Below are 12,820 nucleotides of genomic sequence, written 5' to 3' on the forward strand. Positions count from 1 at the left end.
ATGTTATTCCCCTCTGTGGATTTTAATCCATCTTCCTGAACACAAACAACATGCTTTGTTAATCCTGTGCTTAGAGGGAAGACAAAGAGGACAGGAAGAAAATGTGCAGAAATGAATTTTCCAAGTGTTTCAACAGCATGACAGAGTAACACTGTTAGATGTTTTATCTTATTTTCTTTTCTGCAAAACCACAACATCGATTAATCTATCCTGCAGACTGCGTTTTAACACCTGAAGTCTTCTCCAATTTAATGCTGGGAGAAGGCTTTAGCTTTAATAATGAAACTACTGCAAAAACAATAGATACATTAGGTTAAATCATGAGTTTTTATAATATATATGTGGCAAAAAAACACCAAGAGCTGTGGAGTTTGCTGCAGCAGCAGAGCAGAGCCATGAAGACCTGGTAGACTGAGATGAAGCTCATCTGACCACATGCAGACAGCAGCCTAATGGTTCCTGAATGTTTCTAGCTTGCCAGCTAACCGCTGGCAAACATTTAGATTCATCATCGTCCTGCTGACTTTGCTCATGATCAGATTCAGCTTCATCGCAGTCTTCCAGGTCTTTATATCACTGCCCTGCAGTTGCTACAAAATCCACCAACGCTTGCCTTTTTTCCTCACAAGTAAATAATACCATTCACTGTAAAATATCCCCTAAATCTCTCCTGGACTTTCTGAAAGCCATATTGAACGGTAAACTATTCTTCTCCCCTATTTTTGAGGTGAGATAGGAAATGCCCAGGTCTAGTAACCCCCCCTAACGTGGTGTTTTGAAGTTCTGGGAAACGTGTTTTTGCAAGGCCTGAACATTGCCTGTGAGGTTAGGTCGGTGAAATTGTTCCTGTTTTGTTTATACCTTATAATTTAATTTGAATATATAATAAACAGTAATAATGTCCACACATATACAGTAGAACATTTGTACTCATCACCACAGACACCTTCACGGTGTCATGTGTCGTGTGGTAAATCAGGCTGGTGGAACTACTCATCCATCTGAAGTACTGCATCCTGGGTTTTGTTCCTGTCTTGGAGCTGACCTGTCTGTGGTGGGAGGAGGCTGCAGGAGGTACTGATGCTCTGACTCAAACCCTCGATGTCTGGTTTGGGGTCTGGGCTCAGAGGCACGGACAGGAAGTGGTTGAGGTTGATTGGATGGGTCTGACTTTGGGCCAGGCAGGGCAGGCTGCGTCGAGATGGTTTCAGGCTCTTCTCCTTCAGGATCTCACTGATGCTGGTGTGCATGCCTGAGGACAGGGGAGCAGGAAGAGAAATTAAATACTTGGAATATTCCATATGCATGTTATCGTGGTTTATGATGTATAAATTCTTCTGATATTACAATGCAACATTCTCCTGGGAAGCTGGCAATAGCACTGCAAACTACCCTGATACCCATCTGACCTTAAAGCTTTATCCATAAGGGGAAGTAAAAGTGAAAGCACCGAAGCCTGGGTCCCCTCAGTTTTGACAATCTGACTGTTTGATATTGATGCGTGTGAGTGAGTGAGCTTTATGAAAGTATTAAAACAAATAAAAAAAGCACTCAACTGCCCCTTGAATTTAGCAGCTGCTGTCAAAATGCACCATATACGTGCAATTTCAGCCCATCCATGGCGATACCGCAGTGATAATCTTCACGTATTTATTCTGCAGCGACTATATTTATGCTTGCTCAGACCTGCATATTTCAGAAACCAAATAAAAACTCAAGAGCTCCACATGCTGTGAAGAGCAACTGTAAAAATCCTTTCCTGCAGGTTTTCTGCAATTAAATGTCCATAATAATATCTATGACTCTTTGTTTATTCTGTATTTATTACCTCATATCTTGTAAATAAGCATAAACAACCAATAAAAAAAGCTATAAACAAAAGACTGTTTCCAGTTAATACTGAAACCTTCACACTAACTAAAATTAAGAGTTGGTGAAAAAGAAAGGGAGGGGGAAGTCAATTAAGACATCAGTGGGTCTATCCCCTTACTGCCACGGCGATGCTAATACGTGTCCTTCATAGTGCATCCTTCAGTGCATTAAAACCATCTGCATTTCCACTATCAAATTACACACTTCAATACCTCAAGATAAGCAGCATAATGGGGCCTCACAACACATTTTCTCTATTTTGTGCAGTAATTACTTTAAAAAGATAACCACATTAAGCTGTTTTCTCCTTAGCATGTCATTGTTTTTATTAATACCATTTGAGGTCATTTTCCAACATTCAGTCATATGGTGCTGCAGGAGCTAACAGATTATTGGAACAATCCTGCTATAATGAATTTCAGAGGTTAATAACAACGATGAATGTCGTGTCTTCCAAAGCCTTTTACCCGACCGTCAGTCCAGGCTGCAGCTTCTGACAAGTAAAAAGTACTGTATATATTCATGAAATTAAGAAAACCCCTTTCAGCGGGAACATGATGAACTGACGTTCATTCTCAGACTCTCGGTGACCTTCCTGAAACGCTCGACTGAAATGTGCATTGACAATTTACTCCGGGGAGCCTGAGTGCCGTCGGTGAAAGCTGTGCAGTAACTCAGTTTCATGACATTAATCTCCACGGATTTCCCGAGCGCTGTTGTTGTGAAAGTGGAGCCAGTTACAAATGGGGCCCTGAGGGCCCACGGGAGCCACCCATTACAAGGTGTATTTCCTGTGCTGCCCGGGGAGCTGAAGTAACTGAAAGGGATGATCCTGAAGACGCATTGAGAAAATAGGAAACGGAGCTGTGCATTGAAGCAAAGCTACGTTTGGGGCTGCTGAGATACACATTATTCAACAGACGTAATTTAAAAACCTGTTTGAAAACATACTGAAGTATAAACATCTGAAGTCCCATGCAGCTCAACCTTTTTTTTTTCAGATTTGCCTCACAGCTAGACGGTTCAAATCTTGGCTATGTGTGCTATGTTTTCTCAAAAAGTCAAAAAACATGCACGTTAGGCTGACTGGTGGCTCTAAATTGACCATAGGAGTGAGCGAGAGCACGTCCAGTTGTTTGTGCAGCTGTGCCCTGTGTTGGAGTAATGACATGTCCAGGATTAAACCCTGCCTTTCACCCAAAACAGCAGGATCCAGATCTGCAGCGACAGATATGTATAACTGAGGATTTTATGGCCTTGTGAGTCCTTGTTTCTCTCAACAGCAACACACCTCACTGATGTTCTTGTTGTAGTGAACCAGTGAGAATCGTACGTTTCTACTGAAGATGCCAGAGGTCGGAAGTGCCATTATTTCCTGGACTCTGTGTGAAAAGTGGATGCAATCAAATTGAATATAACAGAAAATCTAATCAAGCCTGTCTCCATTTCGTTATGAGTCCACCCAGAAATTTGTAGGACTGACATGGAATCACAGTAGAATAAACTAATTTTGGAGCCTGATGGCCCTAAAAGACTTTGAAGATTTAAAATAGACTCCCTAATGCAGAGGATGTTAGCATCGTGTGAAACTGGCTCCATGGAAGATTCAGAGCTAATGTAGATGAAAAGACTAAAAACCAACTCACATTTCTTGGGCTCTGTGGAAATCAGGGAAGTGATAATAGTTATCTGATCAACACTGGCCTGTCCCAACGCTTTAGCTTCGTTAGCTCTTGAGGGGTGACTGAACTGGGCCCGGCTGTCACTACAATTGCGCAGGAACTGAAGAAAATGAACTATCTGAAGATAGTTCATTTTCATTGTGTAAGTCTGTATTAAAGAGTTCATCCAACATGAAATCCGGTGTTTAATCTCGCTATGCATGGGCTAAAACTGCTTTAAGAGAGGAATGCTAATCCTGTGTTAGTCCATGCTTTGGTACAAGCTGGCACAGCTAGGTGATGTCAGTAAGGTGATGCAGTGAAGAAGAACAAACACCCTTTTTAACCGTTTGTCTGCATAGAAATTAATCCTGTAAGTACTTCTCAGTCACCCACTCAGGTTCATCTGATGAGGAGCTGTCGTGATCTGTGATTTTAATTTCTTGATTTAGATTTTTTTTTAATTTGATTTTATTCCATTCAGCTTGCAGTGAAAGCCAGGGCTCCTCTGAAAAAAAGCTGAATTTTACAGCAATCGATAAAAAACATAAATTACATACAATTTTAAAACATTACATTTCAGAGTTAAAAAAGTTAAAAATATCTCATTTAAGGGCAACCATGCCATGTTTATTAGCAGTCATGCTGTGTCTTTGGCATCTAAAGGGTGTCATTAAACAGTCTAACTGCGGTATGCATGACTGAGTTTTTCAGCCTGCTGGTCTTGGCCTTGGGTTCAGCTTGTGCTGGTTCCTCAATGTCTTGGCAGTACAGCTGCCTTGTGTCGGAGGTAGCAGGTCTTGCAAAGGGTGTTGCTCATGATGATGATCTTGTAGGCGAGTGTTTGTATTCGCTCTAGCTCTGCCTGTTGTTTTTTAGAGCAGCCCACCAAGAGCATTGAGCTGCATTCCAGACACGGCCTGATGAGAGTGGTGTAGAGCATGATGAGGTCATCTGCAGGTAACCGTGCCTCGCCATGACAGTGAGGTAGTGCAGCCGCTCGGCAGTTTTTATTGTCTTCTTAATGTGTGTGTCTCCAGTCAGATTTTGATCAAGGTGGTATCCCAGGTACTTTGTTGTCTCCACAACAGGTAATTCCTGTCCTCCCAGCATCAGTGGGGGAGGTTGTGGTGGGTTTTGCGCAAAACATATTCGTAGCTCAACCGACTTTTTCCCGTCGAGCAACATTTTATTCTTTACTGCCCATTCATCCAGCCTTTGTGCCCCCAGGTGCATTGATGGGTCAGATGTGATGTTGGATATGGGGATTGCTCTTGACAGCCTGATGTCATCTGCATATCCCACATCAAGGGTGTCCTCAAACACAGCTTCCCTGGTGGCCATATAGAGGAGGAAGACATATGGGGATACTACCCCCCCTTGCAGGCTATGAGCCCCATTTGCCACCACTCTTTGTCTTCTCCCCGTGATATAACTGTGTATCCAGGCTGTCAGAGATTAACACAATTCCAAGTCCAATATATTTTGCATTAGGGTCCCATGGTCAATTCGGTCGAACGCCTTTGACATATCTGCCAGCAGTATTCTCACCGTTGTTGATTTGGAGTCGGTTTTAGTGAGCCAGGTGTGCATTGCTCTAACTAAGGCCGCTGTGGCACTGTGATTAAGCATATACCGGTATGCATATTGGTTTTTACACACGTCAAGGACTGTGGGCATTAGCTTTTTCAAAACAAAAATTTCTATTATTTTTCCTACACAAGATGTTAGAGAGATGGGACGCCAATCTGAGATTGAGCCAGGGTCTTGGCCTTTAGGTATGGGACAGATGTTTGACTCTTTCCATATATCGGGGACACATCCCTGTTGGTAAGAGCAGTTGGCCAGATGTGTGATGACTTCTCTGCACTTGCTCTGGATTTTTCTCTTTAGATTTTAGACGATTGTTGGATTCCTCTTGATTATTTGTGTCATAATACAATAAACCTGGTGTTTGAGTTATAGAATGAACGCTCCATCTGACTATCAACCATGGGGGGAAAACATCTTGTATTTTAATATCATTTACAAGATGTCAAAACATTGGCAGTGTTTCAAGCTGGGGTAAACTTTTCCAATCTATTGATCTGAATCACATTTCTCCTCATTGCCGCGAGAGCTATGAAGCAGAGATGTTAACTTGCTCAAAGAGAATTCAGGTCAGTGGGTTGTTTCCTCATTCGGGTCCTTCAATTATTCATTTGCTATCGTTCTACATCAGATCAGTATCACGGTTTCCAACCAAGGACGTATTTTTTAACTTTATTATTTCCTTCCTGCTCCCTGCGGATTATTTAGAGGATCTCTTTACACAAAAGAGCAGCAGATAAAAAGAAAGTCTGGCTCATCTTGTCTGAGATGCTGCTCAGAAAAATGTGGCATGATCGTAAAAATTATAACATGGAGGAGACCTGTTTTATGTTGCTTATACCTACATGGTCCCAGAAAATGTTATAATTATTATTACCATCATCTTTATTTCATTGGCATCCTTTCATCTTCACCCACTGAAATCATATTGTGGCTCACAGACATCTGCTGGTTCAAATGGCAGGACATCCTTGATAAGTGCAAGTCCATCACACAATTATCACTAACATTATTTTGCAATTATTGTTCTTTTCTGCAGATTTATATTCAGCTTAAATGGGGTCAATTGAATGTATTGCCTTTATGGATGGAATAAAAAGTGTGAAAGAATTACCGTAGCTTTTTATCTGATTATGGAGTCTCTGTAGCTCAAATCGTTTTTTAACTTCATAAGGATGGCTTTGGTTGATTCTTCACCTTGAACAGCATCCGTACAGCCGCAGTGTAATGCTGCATGTTTTTGTGAGGGTAGCTCCCATTGGCTTTCCAAGGGAACACGGGTTCACGACTTATTCAGCATCCGTAACATCCTTCACAAGTTCATGTCAAGGTCCACCTTTTCTTATAGACCTGGCGCTGCAGAGGATGGCAGCCACGGTGAATTGGTGCGTGTTACTTTGTCTCGTTTTGTTGTTTAAATCAGTTTTCTATGGCACCTTTGTATTGTATTGCATCAATCACCACAACAAATTTGTTGTGTGTGTTTAACAAACTTGGCATTAAACTTATTTCTGATTCTGATTCTGAGGTTGTGATGCGGACCCAGGGAAGCTTGTACATGACCTGCAAAGAACACCTCGTCACAGGAAAACTTATTCTGATATTCTCTGAGCTTATATCTGCAGTCTTGCATCATGTTAAAGATATTCATTCTACTTTTGAACCATGTGAGGGAGTCTGTCAGACCCTCTGCATCGAATGGTGTTGATGGAGCAGTGAAGTCAGTGGTCTGAAGAGACACTGGACCCTGATGAAGCCAGAGAAGAGTGAAAATATGCTGCCAACAGCAACCTGGACGACGTAACCACCAAGTGTATACCAGGGACACAGAGCATGTCCTGTTTTGGTGATGCCAAATGGTTGATGGAATTTTTCACTTTATTTAACCCACAAGGTGGCACTTTTCCAAAAAATTAAATCCCTGTTTTGGCCAAAGACACCATGTCCTCCTGCTTTTCAGTAGTTATAATCTGCGTAGGCAGACACGGGGGAATAAAAGAGAGCAGAGAGATTTACGTCATAAACTGTACATCGGGGTTGTTGAGAGATGTCAATAACAATGTGCTCTCCACTGAAAGCGGCAAACGTGTACTCTTCATCACCCGAGGTTTGGAAAGCATCTGGAGTAGTTGGGGGGGGGGGGGGGGGGGGGGCATGAAGAGGACATGGAAACTACAGACAGACACAAGGCCCCAGCAGGGATTTGAACCAGGACTCCTCTTGCTCCCAAAGCTGAGAGTGCTACACACAGAACCCACTTTCCCTCCCTTATCAGATCCAGTACTGAGCGTTACTATCTGTAATCCAGGAACAGAAATCTGCTGAAAGCTTCCTGTCATCTATGACTTAAAATAAATGTGGATTTAATATAGTATCTGTTTCCCGAAATTCTAAAATGAAGCTATTCAATCGTCCCGCGTTGTGCAGCGTATTAGTTCCAGTTTCTTTTAACGGCTTATAAAAAAGAAAACTTAGCTGACCCCCACTGCTCAGTGATTTCACAGCCCATGAGGCCTGTAGCTCCTTGCTGAGTCTTCTCTCATTTAGAGATTATTTAGGTAAAAAATCTTTAAACCTCATCAAACAGAATTACAGTATGTCACACCTTAACTGACTTTTACAAGAAATGCAGGACAAAAAATGCAGTGTTGGATTTTCCGGGGCGTGCCCCCGGAAAATCCAACGCCTGGGCACTTTGTTCCTCTGATGCACGGAGGCAGGATGGAGGTGAAGCCATCCTGCAAGCAGTTAGTGTTTCATCCTCCAGCTGGCAGCAAATCAAAGAACACGCAAAGAGCTTGGTTCATGCAGAGTTTTAAGATCGCAGTTCAGTATCCACTGAATATTCAACTCGTTTGCTTTGTTACACGCCGAACACTGAATACCCATTATCTTCATCCGATGAAAGATAATGAAAGTGATACGGTACAGTATGTTTCATGACCTATAAAAATGGTACAATAGATTTCATGGTCATCAAATACATTGAAGATCATAACAGAAGTCATTTCCAGAGCACGACTAATGCTTTGCCGCAGGTTTACTTCAAATTCAGACTAAAGTAGGATTTGTGTAGGAAAGAAAGGATGATTAGATTTTCTATTTATAACCGCAGGGAAAAGGGCCGTTCCTTCTGAAATGACCCACAGAGAAGTGGAACCAGCGTTTGCGTCCCCGGCAGCAATATTGAAAAACATTATTAAAATAATTCAAGAATGTTGCTCCATCAAGTAGAAGTGGAAATGTTCTCATTACCTCAGCCAGTGTGTCAGTGTGCATTAGTATAATGATTATACATGATGACATCTATGGGATTAGAGTGTACCACACAAACACAAATACTTTAACCATACTTTTCATGGGATTATGATGCAGATATGTAGCAAACTGGCAGCATGCTAACTGATCAGAAACCAGCTTTTTTGTGATTTGAACATGAAGTACTTAAAGAAAGACTTCATCAACATCATTGCTACGACACCTACCTACTGTACCCCCTCGGATCTACAACACCTACCTACCCCCTCGGACCCTGCTGATGGTCTGTGTTTTACAAAGAAACTTTAGGAAAGACATGTACATATTGAAAGGTAGCCGTTCTGAGCAACTGCTGTTGTCTTCAGCCGTCTGTCACGTGTGGTTGAGCCAGACAGACTGACCGCCAACACACCTCACAGCAGATGGCACTTTAACCAACGATTTAGGACCCCATTATGCAATCCTGGCACAACCACTGGGCTGCATCATTTTGGGGGATTAAACATCTTCCTCCTGTTTCAGTCTGCGCATCTGTCCTTGCTTTGACATCACACGATCATCTCGTGTCCCTGAGTGCCTGTGATGTTGCAGGATGTTATGAAAAGTCTTGCTCGTGTCCATCAATTCATGCCACACCAGAGCTTGCTGACAAACTGCTCGAACAAAGAAGACTTCATATTCCCATAATACCGACAAGTGGACAGAATCTGAAGCTGCTATTGTTCTTATAACCTAGAATCAAATCCTGTTTAAAGACTGTGAGGGTGTAAAAGCGGGTAACCACACAAACAAGCAAGAGTGTCGACCAACCACACACATATAAAAGAAAAAGAAGATTTGTTTTCATTTTAACAGGTTTTTCATTCCACAAAAGGCATTAACAACAACATGGATTTGACGTATAAGGGAATCCAGCCTGATATTAAGTGGTGTGTTGATTAAGTGTATAATAAACAGATGATATTGTGCATGTGCTTATCCAAAATCTGTCCTGAAATTAATATCTGTATCTATAAAACCATCTGCCTGCTTGCATAAGAGGACAGGTGGCCTGCAGGCGATGCTTAACACACAAATGCACGCACGCAACCTCATACACACACGTGATAAACATTTACTGTAGAAAACTGTAATCCATGACAAACTTCTGCAGCACAATCGTTGTAAATCTGAAGAGCTCTGGAGCCAGCAGGTTGGGATCTCTGGGTCTGGCTGCCCAGTCAGAGAGTAATCAGAACATCACACCGACCAGGACTTCATACAGCAGCCAGCCAGAACCGTTCCTCACTGAAACCCATGCGATGGCCCACAAAAGGCCCCTGAATGACTCTGAGACCACAGCAAGCAGATTCCTCTGATCTGATGAAACAAAGCGTGTGTTTGGATGAAACCAGACACGAGCTTCGGCTCATTAAACGCTTGTTTTCCAGAATGATGAGGACATCAGAGTGGGGCAACACCATGAATATAAACCTTGTGGAAAAGATCTGGAGTGAACTGATGAGTGCTATCGTCTGTAACTCTCCATTCAACCTGGGTGAGGCTTAAAACGTCTACCAACAATATGGGAGACACTTCCAGAAGAACGGTGCTCCAGGGAAGACCTGAGACTGTCGCTCAGCCCAACACGGTCCGGGCGAGCACCAGGTGACTGCTCACTTGTGTAAAACTGTGAGCTGTTTCTGTTTTATTATCTTGAAGAGGAGTGCACAAGCTGAAGTGAAAATACTAAAATCCCTTTCAGGATTAGTCTAATATAAAACAAACCCAACATGAAAGAGGAACGCTTAACTAAAAATTGATCTTGTATCTTATCTTTCATTTGGAAATCAGCACCTTCTGCACCAAAAATCCTTTCACCTGCAACAGAGTCCCCAATAAAGTAGTCGTCTCTAAGCCTTTTAATATTCTCATGTGGTGCCAACAATCGTGTTTGAGCAACTGCCAAATTATTTCTGAATTTTGCTTTAGCAGGATGTTTTTTTTCAGAGTCATAATTCATCCCTCTTGCTTTTATTTAATAGTCTACTTAGCGGTACTGAAATATTGAGCGTTCCTCCTGGCCTGCAGTTTGACTTTCATATACATCTGATATCACCGTCTGCTGCACGCTCGACGCTGCTCTGTCTGAAGTCGCTTCAGTTGGAGGCAGAAAAGGAGTAAATGAGGATTTTAACACAGAAACAAAGAAATACACGAGAGCATAAAAGAATTCACCAAATACAACAGAATTATATAGTTTTTAATAAGATTTACAAAAATAACCTTTTTTTGTGTATGTGGATCATGGCAGACTTCCAAGTCCTCAAACACGCAGACATCAACCAGTAGATGCAGACAGGCTCGACACAGAGAACAAGATCCTGAACTCAAACAGCCAGGAACATAAAGAATAGGAGCCCTATTTATGGTCTAAAATCAATTCTGGCCCAGCAGCGTATAGTCACATCACACTGGAATATTTAGAATTGATAGTTAATTATTGATTGTAAGAAATGTGAAGACTGTGTAACCTATTGTTCTTTATCTTAACAGTGTGTGCAAGTAAGCCAGTTGGACAGCAACACCCTAACCCTAATGTCTGAGTGAAAATGCATGTTGCACTTCATGGTATGACTAGAACTTTTACAGCCTCAAATCATCTCTAACTGTCAGAACCTGAAGTGTGGTTTACTTAACAGTTTGCAAGCTACTTTCAGTAAAAGACCCCCACCGCCACCCATGCATCCCTCAGAGCACAAGTGCAGGATATTATCATTACTTTGAGAGGACACATCCTGATTCAAAAGTGCCCAAATATAAGTGCAGTTAAAATCAGCACGAGTTCAAAAATTCATGCAGCACTCGCTTCTTTCTAACATCTGAACTGCTTAAAGTGTAAAAGTATTCCATGAGTGCAAATCAACCCCCCACTTTATAACAAATGTGGTATGATGTTAACAATAGGTGGTGAAATTTGAAATTGTACAAAGTTACTCAATGATAGCGTATCTGCTTTGATTGGATCTCAACATTAATTTATTGACTTAATTTAATAAATGAAGGCAGTGATTGCAACATTAAGTAGGGGGGAGATTTCAAAGCCACAGGGTTCAAAGGCAGGCTTGTCCCAGGAGGAGGCTGCAAGCCTCCAACTCTGCGTCACAGCATCACCTCTGAGTACCACCCCCCCGCAAAAACTACTGAACAGGGGAAGAAAAAGTACAATCCCCCCTCGAACATTAACTACAGCTCAACACGGACTGCTCTCGCCGGCCACCAACCTTTCTGCTGCTTGAAGGACTGGATGGAGCCCGAGTGGTGCACCATGGCGGCGTTCAGTTAGGTCTCCGGCGTAAGTAATCAGATCGCGCGGTGCGAAAAAGCAGATTGCAGGAAACATGGGAAACTGTGGCGGGCTGCCGTGGGTGTCCACTTGGCTCCCATCCTGCCAAACGATGTGCAAACCCCGGCAACACCTGTCTCAGCTCCGCAAGCTCCCGCCTCCCCCCTCCGCTCCCCCCTCCGCCACCATTCACGACTGTTGTCATGGCGACGGGAGGCAGGGGAGGTCCTGCGATGCGCGGGTCCTCCTCCGGCCTGATTTACTTGACTCTCAGACAAGCTGCGGGAAATGAGCAGGACAGCAGCGCCTCTGAAACGGACCGACAGGCGCGCGTATTGATTGGCTCGTCCATCATCTTCGTGCTGAACGCGGCGTGTTCCCTCTTGCTCAACTATTAGATGTCAAACGCGAACAGGGCGACGCCAAAGCAGTAAATTAAACAGTGGACTAATGCAACCAATACTACAGATTAGGACAAGCAATGGCAGCAATATTAATAACAGAAGAAAGCGTCAATAATAGGCTTCCGGACTCTTTATATGGGGGAGGGAATATTTAGGCACGCATTAATTATTGTTAGGTTGTGGGGAAAACTCAAAACGGTCAATATTATAACTCTTTAGAGGGCTCAGAGATCAGCCGCGGCAGGGCATCCCTCGTTTGTCAGGAAATGTTAATCAGAGCATCTACATGGCTGCAGGTCTCTGGACTCCTGATCCCAAAGCTGCTTCAGCTTTAATTGGCTGTGTGTGAGTGCAACACACACCCAATATTAAGTTTAATTAAAAAAATAAGATAAAATGTTGCTTTATACTGCATCTGTCATATTCCATCGGGTTGTTCAAAGTTCAGTCTTTAGTTTATTAACAGTGATTAATTTAAGGCCCGTTATCTTCCATGTCTTCACTGTTTTTCACACTTTAGTATTAACAAATGTAATTCATGCTGTTTTGTTATTCTTTTTTTACATGTAGACATGACGAGACAGAAAAATAAACTACAATAATGTAGTGAGCCAGAGAGTTCTCAGTTTCATCTGCAAGGTCACCAGTCTCATTTTAACACCAAGCACCGAGTTAGTAGCAGAACTACAGTCTGGCCGGTGTCTGCATCC

General features: G+C 42.6%; 1 protein-coding gene across 3 annotated transcripts in view; it reads right to left on the reverse strand.

Moving 5' to 3' along the window:
- ano3 (anoctamin 3) overlaps positions 1–11,805 on the reverse strand; it is a 32,989-nt gene extending 21,184 nt beyond the window's left edge. For all 3 annotated transcript variants that reach the window (XM_061721650.1, XM_061721649.1, XM_061721648.1), the window contains exons 1-2: positions 11,645–11,805; positions 1,046–1,252 (exon numbers count right to left, since the gene is read on the reverse strand). In XM_061721650.1, the coding sequence (XP_061577634.1) occupies positions 1,046–1,252; positions 11,645–11,690 (253 nt within the window). In that variant the 5' untranslated portion in view covers positions 11,691–11,805. The remainder of the gene's footprint in view (positions 1–1,045; positions 1,253–11,644) is intronic.
- Positions 11,806–12,820: the final 1,015 nt, after the last annotated feature.

Source organism: Cololabis saira, chromosome 5, assembly GCF_033807715.1.
Source record: "Cololabis saira isolate AMF1-May2022 chromosome 5, fColSai1.1, whole genome shotgun sequence".
NCBI lineage: Eukaryota > Metazoa > Chordata > Actinopteri > Beloniformes > Belonidae > Cololabis > Cololabis saira.